Source organism: Octopus bimaculoides, chromosome 19 (genome assembly GCF_046866305.1).
Source record: "Octopus bimaculoides isolate indiv1 chromosome 19, ASM4686630v1, whole genome shotgun sequence".
In the NCBI taxonomy this organism is placed as follows: Eukaryota; Metazoa; Mollusca; class Cephalopoda; order Octopoda; family Octopodidae; genus Octopus; species Octopus bimaculoides.
The window spans coordinates 36,438,164-36,458,163 of NC_142946.1; the positions used below are offsets into that span (position 1 = coordinate 36,438,164).

Here is a 20,000-nt window from a genome sequence, read left to right on the forward strand (position 1 = left end):
ACAATTTTTTATTATTATTTTGATAGACTCTGTATATATGCTAAACACTAAGCGAAAAGCGCTTTTGTTCTTCCATTTTTTCTCACTACTCTTCTTAGGCTTTGGTGTAGCCAGGTCAGTTAGTGACCCCTTGACTCTGTATAAATTTCTGTTATTCTTTTATTTTTTATTCCTTTACTTGTTTAAGACATTTGACTGCGGGAATACATACACACACACACACACACACACATATATATATATATATATATATATATATATATATATATATATATATATATAGCAATAAGAAAATGGATGGGAATATGTGGTACTCATCAACTCGTAGACATTGTACTATGTTAATTAACTTGTTTATTTCTCAACCAAAAGGACAAAAAGGGACAACAGCTGTAAGACTTTGTCCCTTCTTCGGTCACTAGATGTCCTTTTGAATTTTGAATTTTTAATTGTTGATATGACATAGTGTGTCACATGTGTTTGTATATTGTCTTTATTGTCTTTTTGGTTGGAAAATAAACAAGTTAATTAACATACTACAGTGTCTGCAAGTTGATGAGTACCACATATTCCCCTCCATTTTCTTATTGCTATATAAATTTAGGGTAAAACCCCCTTTTACCCGCACCCATTTATTGCACTTGGTAAAAACACTAGTGTAATAATAATTGGGTACCCTCCCAGCAGTATATTGGATAGATATTATCCCTTAGTGGGATAATATCTTGGGGTATATATATATATATATATATATATATATATATATATATATGTATGTATGTATGTATGTATGTATATGTATATATAAGACGGCCTTCTTTCAGTTTCCGTCTATCAAATCTACTCACAAGGCCCGATGCTAAAGCGAAAAGCACTTGCATAAGGTGCCACACAGAATCATGTGGCTGGGAAGCAAACTTCTTACCACACAGCCACACCTGTATAATATTTCCATCTACACCTGTATGTATGTATACATATATATGATTCGTATATTTGTAGGCAACTCTGCTGCGATGTTTAAATATGAAAAATAAAATTTACTGATATTATAAATTATGCAGTAAAGAACAATATAAGACGTATAATTGAACTGACCAATGAAATAATTGGCTCCAAGGGTCAAGAGTTCATCTGGCACCACTGCATCATTTTCTGTCTGGTTCTGTTTTATTAGATCCCCTTGAGATGTGTTGCAGGTTAGAAATCCTTCATCGGTCACGTGGTAGAAAAGAATGGCGTAACGGGAAGCCCAGTCTTCTTCTAGGCTGAAACTAGAACAAAATAAATATTAGAGACGACATTTAGAATATCATAATCGATAGCAACTAAAAATGCTGCAATTTTCATAAACAAAAGCAAGAATTGTAAAGCTTGTCCCTCGCTTTCTATGCTTTTGTTTCTTGTTTGTCTGTCTCTCGTCCTCTTTTTTTCTCTCTCTTTCCGTGTATATATATATATATATATATATATATATATATATATATATATATATATGTATATGTATCACGGAGATGTACTTGCATAGCAAGTAACCTGATCTGAGATCGTGTGCTGGAACGAAAACAATTGCAGCGTGGAAGGTGTTTATAAGCCATTTAAAATAGCACACAAAATCCGTTAGATTCAGTTCAACATTTAAATTTAATTTGTCAAAATATCTTCGTCGCTTTGAGACCGCGACCTGTTCACTGACAAAATTCTGTGCTGCATCTCAGAAAGTATGTGTATATACACTCACACACACATGCATACATACACATATAAGTATATATGTATATACACGCATTCTTCTTTTATTCTGTCATTCTTTTCCATGTTTCAGTCATTTGACCACGGCAAAGCTCGAGCACCGCCTTATAGTCGAACAAATCGATCTCAGGACTTATTTCTTAAGCGTATTACTGGTTCTATCGTGTGTTTTTTTTTTTTTGCCGAGCCGTTTAATTAAGACGTAAACACACCAACACTGATTTTCAAGCAGTGATGGAGAGACTAACACAGACACAAAGATGTACACATATACCTATACATACATACATATATATATATATATATATATATATATATATATATATATATATATATATACGACGGGCTTCCTTCAGTTTCCGCGTACCAAATCCACTCTCAAGAAGTTGGTCGGCCCTAAGCTATAGTAGAAGACATTTGCCCGAGGGGCCACATAATGGGCTTGAACTCGGAACTATGTGGTTGGGAAGCAAGCTTCTTAGCACACAGCTACACCTGCGCCTGTATATATATATATATATATATATGATGCAATCTTTTACAACTACATTGACCAAAGTTCTACCGAAACAGGTGTCGCAAGCTTAGGCGCATTCGTCAGCTATTACTGTAAACTTACGCTGCACCAAGGACCCACAAGTGAGGCAGATCTTTGGTTATTAATTGGATTCGTTATTTTCACAACTGCTGTATCTTGTCAGCATTTGTTATGTACATCTATTGTACTTTTCACTGTCAGTTCCATGGGATTATACCTGGCCAATATCTGGCGTCTTACATGTTTATGTGCCTCGATTCTTAATGAATCCCTATAACTGAATGATATGTATATATGCGAGGAAAATTCTTTCTTATGATAAAAAGGTGTAAAAGCACCATAGCTCTCCAGTGCTGCCCTTATATATTTTATGATTTCGCTTAGGCATAGGAGAGAATTCAACAGTTGTTAGGACAGAATATATTTATGCCCTAGAGTAAACAGTCAGATGAATGCAGTGCATAATATCAGTTGACAAATTACAAAAGAGCAGGAGTGACGTAATCACTTTCATTAGCTTACAGCTACTTCTACCATGAGAAGCGTGGCATGCAGAACGGACTGTACGTGAGGCATCTTATAGGGTCGTCGGAGCCGTTTATACGAAGTGTTTGACTATAGCTAGATAGATAGATGATAGATAGATGATAGATAGATAGATAGATAGATAGATAGATAGATAGATAGATAGATAGATAGATAGATAGATAGATAGATAGATATGCATACATACACACACACATATATAAGCGTACAGGGTGGGGCTGATCGCTAAGATAATAATTTTCATACTGGTTACTAATTCCATGTGTGTGCACGTGTGTATATAGTTTTCGAGCTAGATTATAAATCTGTTTCTGCACATACACGCATACGCATATACTCAGACACTCAAACACACACACACACTCACTCACACACATACACCTTCACACACGCCCATGAAATAAATATTCTTTAAGCGGAGCAAGAATATTTCCTTGCTAAGTTTATTAAAGTCGCTCTGTGGTCTTGAACATAATAAAATTGCCTGGAATTCAAAGCTGTAACATAATAATAATGCAAACGAAATTATTCTTGTTAATAAATCAAATCTCATATATATTACAATCAATATATATATATTTCATATATTTTACTGCAGATATATTATTGTTAATCTGGATCAGGCATGCCCATCTGAATATATATTCGCATATAATGTCTTTATCAGAAGTCACAATGAGAAAGTTATAATGAAAGAACTCGAATTATATACCCGGGTAGTTTTTGTGGACAGGAATGATAGTTCATTCTAAATACCCGGAACGTCGTGAAATCCAGATAAAGTCTCTTTGAGGGTAAAATTTTACAGTATACGAGCTTGATTATCCGAGTGAAGAATAACAATTTTATAAGTGTATTCATAATGCTAACAATATATATATATATAGATATATGTGTGTGTGTGTGTGTGTGTGTGTGTGTGTGTGTGTGTGTGCGTGTGTCTGTGTGTGTATGTATTCGTCAAATATTGTGAGTATATTTTCGTGCTCCAAGAAACTGAATATAATAGAATTGCATCAGAATTAGATATACAGCTGAATATATAATAATTAACGTAATGCAAACGAAATCGATCATGGAAATAAATCAAGGTATATATGTATGCATATATATATATATATATATATATATATATATATATAGGAATTTAAGGATTGGAGAAAACGCATGTTATAATTGCATACTTTATTCCTACATATGTTTCAAAGGATTACAACTTGTGTGATCCATAGGGATCTTTGATATTAAAATTGTAACCGTCTCATCAGGGAAAGCATGGGAATCATCTTAAACGTAAGACATTATGACCGATTAAATTCTTAAATATACTCAAATACCCAAAATTTCAAGGAGTTCTTGCCTTAAAAACAGGAGCTAACCACAGTTATTTTGTGTTCTTTGCTACATTGGTTTCTATTAAGCCATTTATTCTAGCAGAATATATATATATATATGATTTTTTGCCATATTTTTTAATTATATATATATATATATATATATATATATATATATATATATATATACATGGATACATATATACATATGTGATATAAAACAAATGACAAGGCTGTAAGAGATTATCCCATGGACTTCACCAACTTACAGGTGTTTCTGCCATGGGATGCAATGTATTCATATTTGAGTGCTTGCGTATCACTCTATAACTTCAACACAGCAACCAAAATGAAGTGCAATTTTATCTTGGAAAACGTGTACCTTTATATATGTTCCCAGATGGCATTTATGTATATGTGTGTGTGTGTGTGTGGGTGTGTGTGTATGAGAGTTCTGTTGAATTCAAAGTCAGCTATAGGGCTCATTGAATCTCCTTTGTAAATAATGAATCTAAAACTTAAACGGCCCTCGCATTTTATATCAATAAATTAGAAAATATTAATAATAAGTACGCTTTAAAATTGGTCTTGGAGTGTTTGGCCTCATGTCGACATAAGTACTTTTCTACTTTTAAATTTTTCTCACTATAATAATTAATTAATCTATACAATTTAAATTATCTTACCCCATCAAATTTTGAGCTCGTCCTAGGTTATATTCGTATATATTTCATGGACTAGCTAACCGTATAATTTTTTTAATTCTTTTTGTAATTTTCTTAGTAGTTGTACAATATGAACGTTTGTTCAATCACCTGGAATCTCAAAATTTGTGAAATTTTTATACTTGTATATAATTACAGTATCTTAAACATATTCTTACAATATTATGAATAATTTTATGATTTTGTTTAAAATTCTGAATCCGTGCTTATTCTCTGATGAAGGAAATGTGGATTACTGAAGTTGAAAAGTATTTACCTACAAATCTATTCGCACATTCCCGGAAATAGCCGTAAGATTCTTTCGTATTTATTGGATTCGTTTGGGAACTTCCCTTTTGGATTATTGTGAACTGCCATCTCATCAGCTCGAGATTTTGATTTGTCTGTGTGTATTTATGCAATTCGTTTTCCGACTTTGATTTAGGCGCGGAGTTACATTATATATATATATTGTGTGTGTGTATGTGTGTGTGTGTGTGTGTTTATATGTTATATGTTCACATATTTATAAAGTCTTATATACACCCTCTGTATTTAGATGCGTGTTGCCTTCGATGAGGAGTATTACTGACCTTGAAATTTGTCACTTTGCAGTTAATTTTAATCTAATCGCTCAATAAATTGAAACCTACGCTGTTGTTTCTTGAAAAGAGTTCACCTCTTTAATTTTTCATTGCCATCATTAGCTCAAGTAGAGCACTTCCTACGGAAACAACTATGGAGAGACAGTGTTTTGCTCTATCAATTAAGAACATCCCTATTCCTTCGAAACATTTACATATGGAGAGCTTATTACACAGAAGAAGCGACTTAATTAAAAGACGGAGATGGAGAACGTTTTACTTCGATATAAGAGGCAAGAAATTAAATGAACAAATGGATAATTATAATTTAACGTCGTATAGCAATCTTCCGCACAACCCTGAATTTTGAAATTTGAAAAGGACTTGATTTATATGGCGAAAAAGCTCAAATTCTCAAAAATCACAAACACTTTTCACAAAACTACAGGATGTTATCTCCAACATAAGAAATTCGAATAACCTCCATGCTCTATCGGACAAAACTGGAAACTTATACTTTATTCCGATGGATTTGTATAATAGTATTATATTGAAAGAGCTAAAGTCTAGATATAAATTAGCACCTAATAATAGATTGAAAGAGATCAATAGGAAACGCTATAATTTGATTAATGTTTTAAAATTATTAGATAGGACTGAACCGTACTCCCCTAAGATTCCGCATTTTACCTTTAAAAATCATAAGGTAACTTGGTAAATTTCACAAGCGAACCCACTATCCAAATGATTTGTCCGATAAATTCGGACGTTAGTAAGATCAGTAAGTCTATTATAGATAGGATCATTCCCTATGTGAAAAGAGGCATGGCATTACCTCTTTGGAATAGTACTGGGGATGTGATTACTTCAGACTGCTCACTTCAAAATAAGAATAATACTTACTTCTTAGAATTTGATATTGAAAACTATTATCAGTAAATATCGCCTGACCTATTAGATAAGGCTTTAACATTTGCGCAAAGATTTAGGAACGGTTCATCTTTAGACAGATATATAAATTAATAGCAAGGAAAACTTTAATCTCTTACAATAATAAGGGTTGGACACGTAGTGACATCTATGATGACTGACATCATGATGGGATCGTCAGATTTTGCCTAAATTACAGATACAGTGGGATTATTTCTATTAACAATAATTAAGGAGAAATTCCCAAATATAAATGGGGATTATATAGATATGACGCATTATTAGCCATCTCTGGTCTTCCTTTGCAAAAGGTAGGTAAAATTAGGAAGCAATTAAACAAAAAAGGTGCAGAACATATTATTATTATTATTATTATTATTATTATTATTATTATTATTATTATTATTATTATTATTATTATTATTCAGTAGTTTTATTTTTATAACGTGCTTTCACTTCACTACCGAGCGCAGCTCTGTGCGCCTTGGGTATGTGCAGTGGTTTGCTGTGGTGCTCTTATGGTTACTGTATTGAAAGTGTTTTGCGTAGGATGTGTGCTGTGCCCAGTAGTGCAATTTTCTGTATGTTATATATATTTGTAAGTCCTGGTGTTTTTGTTATGTATTTGTCTGAATATTTTTTTATTATACCTAAGGCACCTACTATAATAGGAATTGTTTCTGTTTTTAGATTCCACATTCGAGTTACCTCTATTTCCAGGTCTTTGTATTTTGAAAGTTTTTCCATTTCTTTTAGAGAGACGTTGTTATCTGCTGGTATTGATACATCAATTAGAAAGCATCTTTTTTCTTCATGATCTTTGACAACTATATCTGGTCTATTTGCCTTAATTTCTCTATCTGTGTGTATTGGCATATCCCAGAGTATGGTAGCTTTCTCGTTTTCTGTGACCTTTTCTGGCGTGTTTTTATACCATCTATTTTCTGTTGTTATTCCATAGTGTTGGCATAGCTTCCCGTGTATATAGGTCCCAGTTCTGTCATGTCTGTGAATATATTCCTTCTTAGCCAGGACTGGGCAGCCAGAGATAATATGATTTATTGTTTATTGTCCATCTCCACAAATTCTAGAGTTACTTGTTATGTTTCTTTTCATTATATGTTTTTGGTAATTTCTGGTGGGGAGGCTTTAGTCTTGTGCAGCAATTAAAAATCCTTCAGTCTCTGCTTTGAGTCCTGAGCTTCTCAACCATTGCTGGGATTTTTCTCTGTCTATTTCTTTTGCATTTAGTTTAGCCCAGTATTTACCATGTAGGGGCTTTTCTTGCCATCGTTTTATCATGGTCCGTTGCTGTTCTAGTTTTAGTTTGTATTTCATTTGTTTTATAGCTTTTGTTGTTTCTTCTTCTTCTTCTTCTTCTTCTTCTTCTTCTTCTTCTTCTTCTTCTTCTTCTTCTTCTTCGTATTTGTTAGGTAGATTGATTTCTTGTTTGTATTTGTCAGCTTCCTTAAATACTGAAAACAGTTTTTTGTTTTGTTCGTGTTTTGTGGCTATTTGTATTAATTTTCCTTGCTTCTGGAGTAGGTATTTTTGCAGTCCTATGGTGGTTATTTTATAATAGTTTTCCAGCTGTATAAGACCCCTGCCACCTTCTGTGCGTTGTATATATAGCCTTTCTATGTCAGATTTTGGGTGGTGCATCCTATATCCTGTCATTATTTTTCTTGTTTTCCTGTCTATTTTAGATAGTTCGTTTAGTGTCCAGTTAAGGATGTTGTAGCTGTAGCTTATAACTGGGACAGCTAAAGAGTTGATACCCATTATCTTGTTTTTAGCATTGAGCTCTGTTTTTAGTATTGATCTAACTCGTCTATAGTACTCTTTCTTTATTTGTTTCTTTCATTTGTGTATGTTGTATCTTATCTAGTTCATTGACTCCTAAATATTTATATGGTGGGCTTTCGTTTAGTTCTCTTATTTCATTGGCTTTATCTAGTGTTATATTGCTACTTTTAACTAATTTTCCTCTTTTCAGGGTTGCTTTGGTACATTTTTCTAATCCGAATTTCATATCTATTTCCTTGGTAAAGCTATGTACTGTCTGTAGTAGTGTTTCTAGCTCTTTGTCATTTTTTGCGTATAATTTTAGGTCATCCATATATAAAAGGTGGCTGACTGTTTTTCCGTAGCATTTGTAACCGCATCCAGTTCTATTTAGCAATTCAGTTAAAGGTGTGAGTGCCAGGCAGAACAGAAGTGGAGAGAGCGTGTCTCCCTGGAATATTCCTCTTCTAATGGGGATGGCTTTTGTTTTCACAAGTCCCTCTTTTGTTTCGAGCTGTAGCACTGTCTTCCATTTGTTCATTGAGTGCCTTATGTATTTTATAATAATTGGTGCCACCTTGTTTATGGCTAGTGTTTCCAGAATCCACGTGTGGGGAACACTGTCGAAAGCCTTTTGGTAGTCCACTCAGGCCATACTCAGACCTTTCTTCTTTCTGCGGCTGTCTTCAGTTATGGCTTTATTGATCAATAATTGATTTTTACAGCCGTATGAGCCCTTGCAGCATCCCTTCTGCTCTTCTGGAAACAGGTTGTTATTTTCCAGGTGCTTACTCAATCTCTGCGATATTATTGCAGTAAAGGCTTTGTAGATCATAGGGAGACAGGTTATAGGTCTATAGTTTTGTGGTCTCTCCGTTTCCGTGGATTTGGGGATTAAGATGGTTTTCCCTTTCGTGAGCCATTCAGGCATTGTCTCTGGTTCTGCTAGTATGTTGTTAAAGTTTTCTGCCAGATTTTTATGCATTCCTGGCAGGTGTTTTAACCAGAAGTTGGAGATATTGTCGTGTCCAGGTGCCTTCCAGTTGCTTAGTCTTTGCAGTGTCTGGGTAACCTCTTCAGTTGTTATAGGGGCCCAGAGTTGCTCAGGTGCTAAGTTCGTAGTTTTAATGGTCTCTTTTCTGGGGTTGTTGTTGCTTCACCGACCATATTTGTTTCCAGAATTCTTCCAGTTCTTCTGCTGTTGGTGCTGCAGTAATGTCTATTTTATTTTTACCCAGTTCTTGGTAGAGTTTTTGGGGTTGGATTTGAACTGTTTGTTTTGTTCAAAGAAACGTTGGCGTTTCTCATACCGGCGGATCATTTGTGCTTTGGCAAGGATGTCTTGCTTTAGTTTTTCTTTTGCCTCAGGTAAGTCTTTTTCTGTAATGCTGTATTTGTACAGTATTTTTGTTTTCTTCTTGTTACTTAGTTGTGTTGATTGTATACTAATTTCGTTGAGAATCGATAAATCTTTTCTCTTTTTTTTTAATTTTGTTCTGGATCTTATTTATCCACAAGGTCTGTTTGGGTGGTAGAACTCCTGTTCGGATGGGTTTGAGTGAGTATGATGCTTCTTTTGTGGCTGCAGTGGCTGCCGTTATATATTATGTCATTTAGCTGAGTGATATTACCTGTTGTTTCTGTGGTTGTTAGTTCCGTGACGGCCAGGTTTATGCTATTTATTATTGATGTTGTTTTATGGTCTATTTTGATTTTTGGGAGATATAATCTGTGGTCCATTCTAAGATCTGTGGTTTTCAGTTCTTCGGTTATTCTCATTTTCATAGTATCGTAATTATTAGGTTTCCCTTCGTTATTCCCAGGCTTTATATTTGTTTTGCCTTCCTTTTCATTCATATGTTTGTCTGTGGTGTTCTGGATTGGTGCTTTTTGTACACTATTATACATCTCTACGGTCTGGATTTGTTGTTTTTTTTGTTTACTTCGTTTTTGCCGGAAATGTTACGTTTGTCCTCGTGTTCTGCTATCTCAGTGTTTATATTATTATTTGTCATTGCTGTGTGACTATTATCTAGATTTTCCTGATGTATTTTTCCTTTCAATTGTTCTATTTCTATTTCTGATATCTTTTTTGCTTTTAGAATATATCTTCTTATGTTAGCTAGTTTGTTAGGGTTCATTGTTTTATCGAGGTTTTTATTTACATTATTTTTCTTCCATATTTTATATGTATGTGTTGTTGCGTTTTCGTATTTTGGGTAGAGCACTGCTGTGAAATAGGCGTGTAGGATCGAAATGTATTCCTCACGTGTCCATTTATGCCGTTTTGGTTTTGTTTGCGGGACATGAGGAACAACGTCTGGCCCTTTATTTTGACGGTCATCGTTTTCGTAGGGTACCGGATCGTTCATTTCTGTTGTCAGATTGTTTTGCACGTTCAGATCTTCGTACTTTTTGCGTAATAAGCTTACAGTACGCACTTCTCGGTTGTTATTCTTGGGTGGAATAATACCGCTGTTGTTTAATCTGTTTCTAATTTTTTGGTACATGGTGTTTGGGTTTGGAGATGGTCTGAATTTTGATGTAACACTTGTGTTTACGATCGTTGTGTGGGTAGTGGAGGTATCAAGTTAAAATACATCATTATATTTGGAAAAATAGAAATAAATTTCAATGAGTATTACTTACTCATTGTAAGTATAGTCCAACCCTTTGTCAGCTATTTTTTGGCTCCATGCGATGTCTTTATTTCAGATGTTTTTGGATAAATTTCGGAGCAGTGATTTATTATTATTATTATTATTATTATTATTATTATTATTATTATTATTATTATTATTATTACGCCAGTGAGCTGGCAGAATCGTTAGCACACCGGGAAAAATCTTAGCGGCATTTCGTGAGCCTTTACGTTCTGAGTTCAGATTTCATCGAGCTCCAGTTTGCCTTTAGAAGGTGATACAATAAGTACCAGTTGATGCAGTCAGCATTCACTCGCCCATAATTTCAGATCCTATGCTTATAATAGAAAGATTACTATTATTATTTCTAGTATCAAATCTATATACAGAAATCTATATATATTTCATATATATATTAAATTATACGTCTGTATTCCTTATAAATGGTAAATTCTGGGAAATTCTGGGAAACGTGTATTTTTAAATATCAACAGACTTGACAACTTGATATATGTGTATATGTATTAGTGTGCGCGTCTATGTTCAAGTACATGTTAATGCATAAATTTATATGTAACCTATTTTGAATTCTGCGATATTTAGATTCTCGTCGGCAACTACGACTGTGGCTTTGTTTAAATTAATATATTTAATATATTTGCGTTACATAAGGTTACTTGAAGGAACGTAGATATATATATATATATATATATATATATATATATATATATATATATATATATATATATAATTTATATGTACACTTATAAATACGTACAAATATATATATATATATATATATATATATATATATATATATATATATATATATATATATATATATATATATATATATATATAAATATCTACGTTCCTTCAAGTAACCTTATGTAACGCAAATATATTAAATATATATATATATATATATATATATATATATATATATATATATATATATATATATATATATAAATATCTACGTTCCTTCAAGTAACCTTATGTAACGCAAATATATTAAATATATATATATATATATATATATATATATATATATATATGCGTATACACACATACACACATACATATATATATATATATATATATATATACATTCACACACTCACTCACAAAGATATGTATGCATATGTGTGTGTATATTCCTGTCTATGTTTATGTGTAGGTAGATAAAGATATATACATATATGTATTTATTCCTGGACGTATACCCATCATGAATTTGTGTGGATTTCTCATTGTATATAATATGTAAATAACTGTGGTTATTAAGCATTCTACATAGACACACATGTATGTATCTCTAGGTACATACATGCATATATACACACACTTGTATATACATACATGCATGAATATATATATATATATATATATATATATATATATATACATACGTATATATATATATATATATATATATATATATATATATATATAATGTATATACTTACATATTTATATATATATATGTATATACTTATATATATATATATATATATATATATATATGTGTGTGTGTGTGTGTGTATACATATATATATGTATTTATATACTTATATAATTATATATATACATATATACTTATATATTTATTTATATATATATATATATATATATATATATATATATATATATATATATATATATACTAATATATATATATATATATATATATATATATATATATATATATATATATATATATATATATATATATATATATATATATATATATAAGATATGTGTGGGTATTGATATTGATGTTTACATGGAATTGATGTTTAAAGCCAAATAAATTACTTCAACGTATCTATGAGTATACATGTATGTCTTCGGGGTTCGTTTATGGGATTATATCTATAAATCTTTGAGTATATCAGTATTTGAGAGTGCATATGTATTATGCGATATGTATGGTTATAATTATTTTATAATTTTGATGTGCATTTTTACATAAATATTTATATATACTTATATATATATATATATATATATATATATATATATATATATATATATATATATAACAAGGTAGAGAGAGAGAGAGAGAGAGAGAGAGAGAGAGAGAGAGAAAGAAAGAAAGAGAGAGCGGGCAGAGGAAAAGCAAACGGGAGGGAAGAGTGTAGGAGAGAGAGATAAACATGCATGTGTGAAATTAACGTGCATGTGGCTGAGCACTCCACAGACGCGTGTACTGTTGATGTAGTTCTCGAGGAGATTTAGTGTGACGAGGCTGGCCCTTTGAAATACAGGCACGGCTGAAGCAGGAAGAAAGAGGCAGAGAAAGATGTTTACAACAGAGATCACCACCGCCACCCCCAACCCCTGCCGGAGCCTCGTAAGACTAGGTGTTTTCGGTGCATAAACACTCACAACACCCGGTCTGGGAATCGAAAGCGCGATCCTACGACCGCGAGTCCGCTGCCCTAACCACTGAGCCCAATATATATATATATATATATATATATATATATATATATATATATATATATATATATATATATATATATATATATATATATATATATATATATATATAAATATATATATATATATATATATATATATATATATATATATATATATATATATATATATATATACAGTGTACATTTAAACTCATAAGAGACATCTATCCACGAAGGGTTCTCCCTTCGACGTTTTATCCTTAAATAGTGGTTTGGAATTCAACTGTTCTTTCTATCGTGCAAGGAATCCTATGATGGATGCCTCTTATTTGTGCACACTGTATATATAGTACAGATATCGGTATTCGCCATGATAGATCGCTAGCCACCTTTTTCTGTTTTCTCTCCCTGTTTATTTCTGTGTTCCTGTCTATCGAAGCGCCTAGGCTCGAAACGTAAAAGACTTTCTCACATCCCGAGCGTTAAACTAATACATTTGTTTGTTGTTTACATAGTATTTTGTAAATTCTCATTATATATATATATATATATATATATATATATATATATATATATATATATATATACATATAAACAGAGAGAGATACATGGAATGGAGATGGAGACAGAGATAGAAAGAAAGATTCGCATGTATATTTATTATATATGTGTGCGAGTGCGTATGGGTGTGCGCACGTGTGAGCTTTTGCTCATTTATTCATTGATATATAGAAGTGTGTATGTAGTCGCCAATACCAAATATATTCTTGATTTTCTCACATTCCTCGAGCAGATGCAACACAATCAATAGTAAGTAAATTGAATATCCTATAATAATGAAATGTGGAAGAAATTTCACACAAGCTTTCAACATCTACATATAAATTTATCTGTTTTCTAACGAATCTATCTGATTGTCGATCTTTGAATCTATAGAGAATTACATTAATATGCCTTTCTTGTCACAGTCGTCTACAATATAACACCCGCATTGCATATGATGTTTGTGAGACTTTCGTTTACCTCAACAGCCTCCCATCCATCACCTACATGTGTTATATTCGATCTGTGAATATTTATTTTCGAATATCTTCCTTTCTTCAAGTGTGTTTCTTCAACAGTATACTGTATAGAAGGCCCATGGTTCGGTGATTAGAGCTTCGGGCCCAAAGTCATGAGCTAGTAAGGACCGGACTGTGTGTTATGTTCTTGAGCAACACACTCTATTTCACTCGGCTGTATGAGCCTTTACTTTTCGTTTGGATAACATTGGCATCTTGAAGAGGCGAGGCTGGTACGCATCGACAAATGTTGGTCTGCTATAAAACAACCTTTCCCGGACATGTGCCTTGGAGGGGAAATTTCTAGATGCAACCCTATACTCTTTAGTGTTTTGGGAGCAGCATGATTGAATGGTTCAGCAGTTCGCTTCGAATTTATAAGGACATGGATTCAATCCCATTGGAATCTTGAGGACCTGTATTTTATTATAGCGTCGAATTTAACCAATACTTGAGAGTGGAATTGGATAGACTGAAACTACAAAGAGCTTGGAACAAATCGAACAGGGTGAACACGTGGTATAAAACCGACAAATACCAAGGTGGTGGTGGTGGTGGTGGTGGTGGAAGGTTAGTTCAAGCACAAAGATATGTATATGGATATATATATATATATATATATATATATATATATATATATATATATATATATATATATACATATACGTATATTCGACGGATATCTTTCCGTTTCCGTTTGTCAAATCCACTCACAAGTCTTTGGTCGCCTCTGTCCGTAGCTATAAAAGAATACATTTTCCCAAGATGCCGTGCAGTGGGACTAGACCCCAAAACATGTGCTTGGGAAGTAGACTGCTTCCCCTGCACCTTGTTCATAGGCTTATTATATAATTCCTTTAGTTCGGACACTTAAAACCTAATGAGCAAATATTTCAGTTGACCGAACTACTGCATACGACTTACTCTCCGTCGAAACAGACGGAAATCCATTTGCTCTTCATCTTAACACCCACGTCTCGTTGTCATTCTGTGAATATCTATTGTCCAATGTCTATCTTTAAGTGTCTTTATTCAATAGTCTATTCTCTAACACCTTCATGTAATTGTGATTTAATTGTGAATCTTTATTGTTCAATGTCTTCCTTCATAATAACGGTGTCACCAATCTTTAATGTTTTTGCGTGTTTAGAAATGTTATAATATATAAATTCTGCTTCTGGTAACAATTCAACACACATACACACATCATGTATATATGTTTGTATGTATGTTTGTATGTACGTATGTATGTATGTATGTATGTATGTATGTATGTATGTATGGAGATACTGAATGATATAACACAAAATGTTTTTAATCAATTCTCAATTTATGGTGAATTTAATTTACTTCATTTAATTTACTTTGTGAAAGTATAGCACCTATTGCATTGCTTTTGTTCTCTTTGTCCAGTTGATAGACAAATTTCAAAATTTCGATTCCCTAAGGATTTTTGTTTCATTCATTAAGTACAATTCTACATGTCTGTTATATCAAACCACGCCGTTGATGTATTTGAGCTATCTTCCTTGTTTAAAATGTTCTTATATATATACAGATATGCCAGTGTAGAGACACAGAGTCATGGGTTTGTTGGTAAAAAGCTCTTTTTGCAAACATGCGGTTGGTTGGTAGAAACTTGTATATGTATGTGAGCGTCTCACAATCACGAGGTAGTGAGTTCAATTCCCGGACCGGGTTGTGTTTTGTGTTCTTGAGCAAAACACTCTATTTAACGTTGCCCCAGGTCAGAAATGGGTTGCGAAGTCACTGGAGCCAGGCTGTATCGGCCTTTGCCTTTGCCTTGGATAACATCGGTGCCGTGGAGAGAGCAGGCTGGTATGCATGGGCAACTGCTGGTCTTCCATAAACAACCTTCCCCGGACTTGTGCCTTGGAGGGAGGGGAACTTTCTTGGTACAACTCCATGGTCATTCATGACCGAAGGAGTTCTTACCTTTTATCCTTTGTGAGTGTCTATGAAAGAGAGAGAGAGAGAGAGATAGAGAGAGAGAATGTATGGGTGTGTGTGTGTGCATGTGTGTGCATATGTGTGTGTGCATGTGTGTGTGTGCATGTGTGTGTGTGCATGTGTGTGTGTGCATGTGTGTGTGTGCATGTGTGTGTGTGTACTAAGTGCGTGTTTGAGTTTGTTCTCCATCACCGTCGCGCAACCGGTTTGTTTTGTTTGTGTCCCCGCAACTTAGTGTTTACACTAAAAGATAACAAAGAATAAGTACCAGACTTTAAAAAATATCTCCTGGGGTAGATTCGTTTGACACTGTTAGGTGCCATTGATCCGCTTCTTTAGGTGAAGACCCAATGACTTCTCCTAGTTACATTTTGCTCTAATATTTCCTTGTATCTTCTTAGCGCAGTGCTGATCGTCTCAGGGTGCTTTGTGTCGTACAATGTTACTGTGACGTCGTCCGCATATGCAACCACGGATCTTCCGCGACCTAGTTCCCACAGGAAGTCCATCGAAACCTCCAATTTCCGCAGGAGTAGCTCTACATAAATTATGTACAGAAGAGGAGGGTTTGAGCCACACATGATGGACCAGATGCATGATACTGAACAGTTCCAATAGGTGGCGATGTGCTCCGATAGCCAAGCAGACGCCACTGTACACTGAAGCGATCCAAACTCTGAAGACAAACTCAAAACCAAGTGCTATGAGAAGAGCAACCAAATGTTGACGGTCACTGTATCGAAAGCTTTTGACTGATCAAATGTGATCAGGCCCCCACCCATGCCAGTGTCTTTACCCTTACTCTCTATGACATATCGCCCGGGGTGGAAGCTGTTACGGACTGACATTTTTGGGATGGAATATGTCTGCACATCAACGATAAGACTATCAATAACAAATGCCAACTTCTTGGCTATTATCTTGGACAAAATCTTGAACTTTGCATTCGGCATTGCTACAGGCCAAAAATTATGAAATAGTCCCTCTTCCTCGGGTCTTTTTTCAACAGCACCTCTACACGACCGGTCACAAGACTGGCAAGAATCCTAGTCTGCTACCTGTTGCAGATACAATGATGAAAGGCAAAGCTGAACACGGCAGCATTTGATCGCGGAATGTGAAAAGCTAAAATAAATACCATAAGGCCTTCTCTCCAATTATTAGATAATTTCACATGTCTCCTGCTCTGGGTTAGTCCTTTATTTCAGTAACCCTTGGAAAGATGAAAGGCAAGGCTAGTCGTGGCAGAATTTGAACTCAGAAAATAGAAGCCAAAATAAATATCGCAAAGAAGGTTGATTAATAATTTAACGATTCTGTCAAGCTGCTACCTCGGGCGTCAGACGTGTTACCTTTTGTTTCCATTATTGCTATGGACAAAACACGCTAACAAGCAAATATAGAGACAATTGCTGCAGTGTTTCTATTTCTAGCTCCTTTCGTACCTGAAAATTAAAACATTGGACAACTTTTCTCCTATATAGTAGGCTACTGTTTAAATAGGATATAACGTTATAAAATTAATATTTAGTACGTGAAAATGAAAACACAGGACTAATTTTCTCCTATATAGTAGGCTACTGTTTAAAATAGCAAATATTGTTATAAAATTGATATTTAGGAATATTTTCTGAAGGTAATTAGAGAAAGTAATGATTGAAATATCATGTCAACAATACATCAGAGATGAGAAATAATCCACCACTAACTCCACCCACAAAAAAACCATCATATAAACCTCATGTTAGAAAACACATAATGACAGTTATAAAGATTTGAGATGAAATGATAATATGGCAGAAGCTTTTGATCAAACTGGAGATATTTGACAAAAATCTAATGCAACCCATAATTTGTCAGATAAACAGAATTAATAAGGTTTAATGCAAAGATGGTTTAATCCATTAACAGAGACATAGATAAAGCGGACACATATCTTTAAGATAATCTAGAACAAGTGATTATTTGACATACAAAAGGTATGCTTATAAAGGAGCTTCTACGTGGTAACTCACACGGCACTAAATAGCAGTTAAATCACAATTAGATCAAACAATACCACCTGAAAAGAGAGGATAAATTAAATAATGTTGCCTTGACACAGTTTGAAGATATACACAGGTTGACAAGGATACGATTTGACCAAGGACTAAAGAGCAAAACACATCTGCCAAAGATGAAGAATGAAAAATATAGGTAGATTTGTTAAGTGTGTGAGAGACAGAAGCAAGAAATAAAAGTTATAGCAGGTAGTTACCTGGAAATGATGTAATGTGGATGAATGAGTCCTTTGTGGAAGTAATATGGTCTTGATGTTTAATAATAACAGAATCACGGATAAATACAGGTGCATACATCTCTGAAGTCCCACGCAGTATCCATGTAGCAAGTTTTACTATAAAGCATTGTTCAATCCGAAGCTATAGTAGGAAATACTTAGCCAATGTATCAGGTGGTGGGTTAGAACGCGTAACTATATAATCGGGGAACAAACTCCTTAAACCACACAGCTATGCCTAAATCTAAATCTATGCGCTTAAGATTTTATGCATATATATGAAGATTATATACATCATAGACGTGTGTCTGTGTGCGTGTGTGTGTGTGTTTGAGCGTATACATGAATGCATGTGTGTGTGTGTGTATGTCTGTATGTTTTCTTTCATATTTAAAGTTCATCTTCATGGAGTTCAAGCCAGTCGCTAACAAGGTGACATGACCTTTTGAGTTAAGACATTTCTCACGGTTTGTAAATATGTGGTTGAGTTAGTGCACTTATTTCTCTGTAGTCATATCGCTTTAGTACTTTGGTGCTCGTACGCGTGTGCGCACGAGCGTGTGTGCTTGATCTCCTTTTACATGTGTTACTTTGTCGATGCATACAACCAAGTATGTGAATAACTTTCTTTAAAGTATTCCAAATGTAGAATCTTTGTAATGTCTTACACATTTTTGCCGTATCGCAAAAAGTTTTCATTTGGAGGATGCACATTAGTTTCTTTTCCTTTTTCTGTGAAAACCTAAGAATTTTTAGGTTTTTATGCAAATCCGTAGCTACATAGCCTATTGCACCTTTGATGATATCAGACTTAAGGACAAAGTCCTCGATATGAGAAATATGAATAATTTTTACATTTACGATTAAACAAATGCAACTTTGAGAAGTAATATTGATTTATTTTGTTGTTACAAACTTACAAAAATATTAGAGATCTTTGAACGGCATTGAAGGGTCAAAATACAATGGTAACACTGATGGAATTTGATCTCACAATGTAAGGCAACAGACGCTAAACAACACAGTACAAAGTTTTTAATGTGGCACTTCACCGATTCTGCCAGCCATGGAACCCTTTAACTATAGAAGCCATTGAGATAATGTGCCTTAGGCGAAAACATTATCGAATTTCGCAAAGTCTGTAGAATCAATAAGAGAAACTGAACAAGACCAGATTGTGTTTACTGAAGAAAACTTATTATGGCGTGACTAGAATTTAAAATTAATGAGAATTGCTATTTTAGTTTGAAAATAGAATTTTCTAAACTATTCTTCTTTTCTTAAATTCTTCTCCCATAAAATATAAAAGAATAATAATTTACATAAATATACCCGAAGACTCATGCTGATTTAACTGACTTTATCATAAATATCACGCGTGAATGAACAAGCTTCGAACTCACGCTCCAGGAGCTACGAGTCATTAACTGCTGAATCGTCGTTAAATCT

General features: G+C 33.8%; 1 protein-coding gene across 1 annotated transcript in view; it reads right to left on the bottom strand.

Moving 5' to 3' along the window:
* Nucleotides 1-20,000, bottom strand: part of LOC106876634 (uncharacterized) — an 895,860-nt gene that overhangs the window by 377,427 nt on the left and 498,433 nt on the right. The window contains exon 3 of the mRNA XM_089337493.1: nucleotides 1,099-1,274. Coding sequence (XP_089193619.1) covers nucleotides 1,099-1,274 — 176 coding nt within the window. The remainder of the gene's footprint in view (nucleotides 1-1,098; nucleotides 1,275-20,000) is intronic.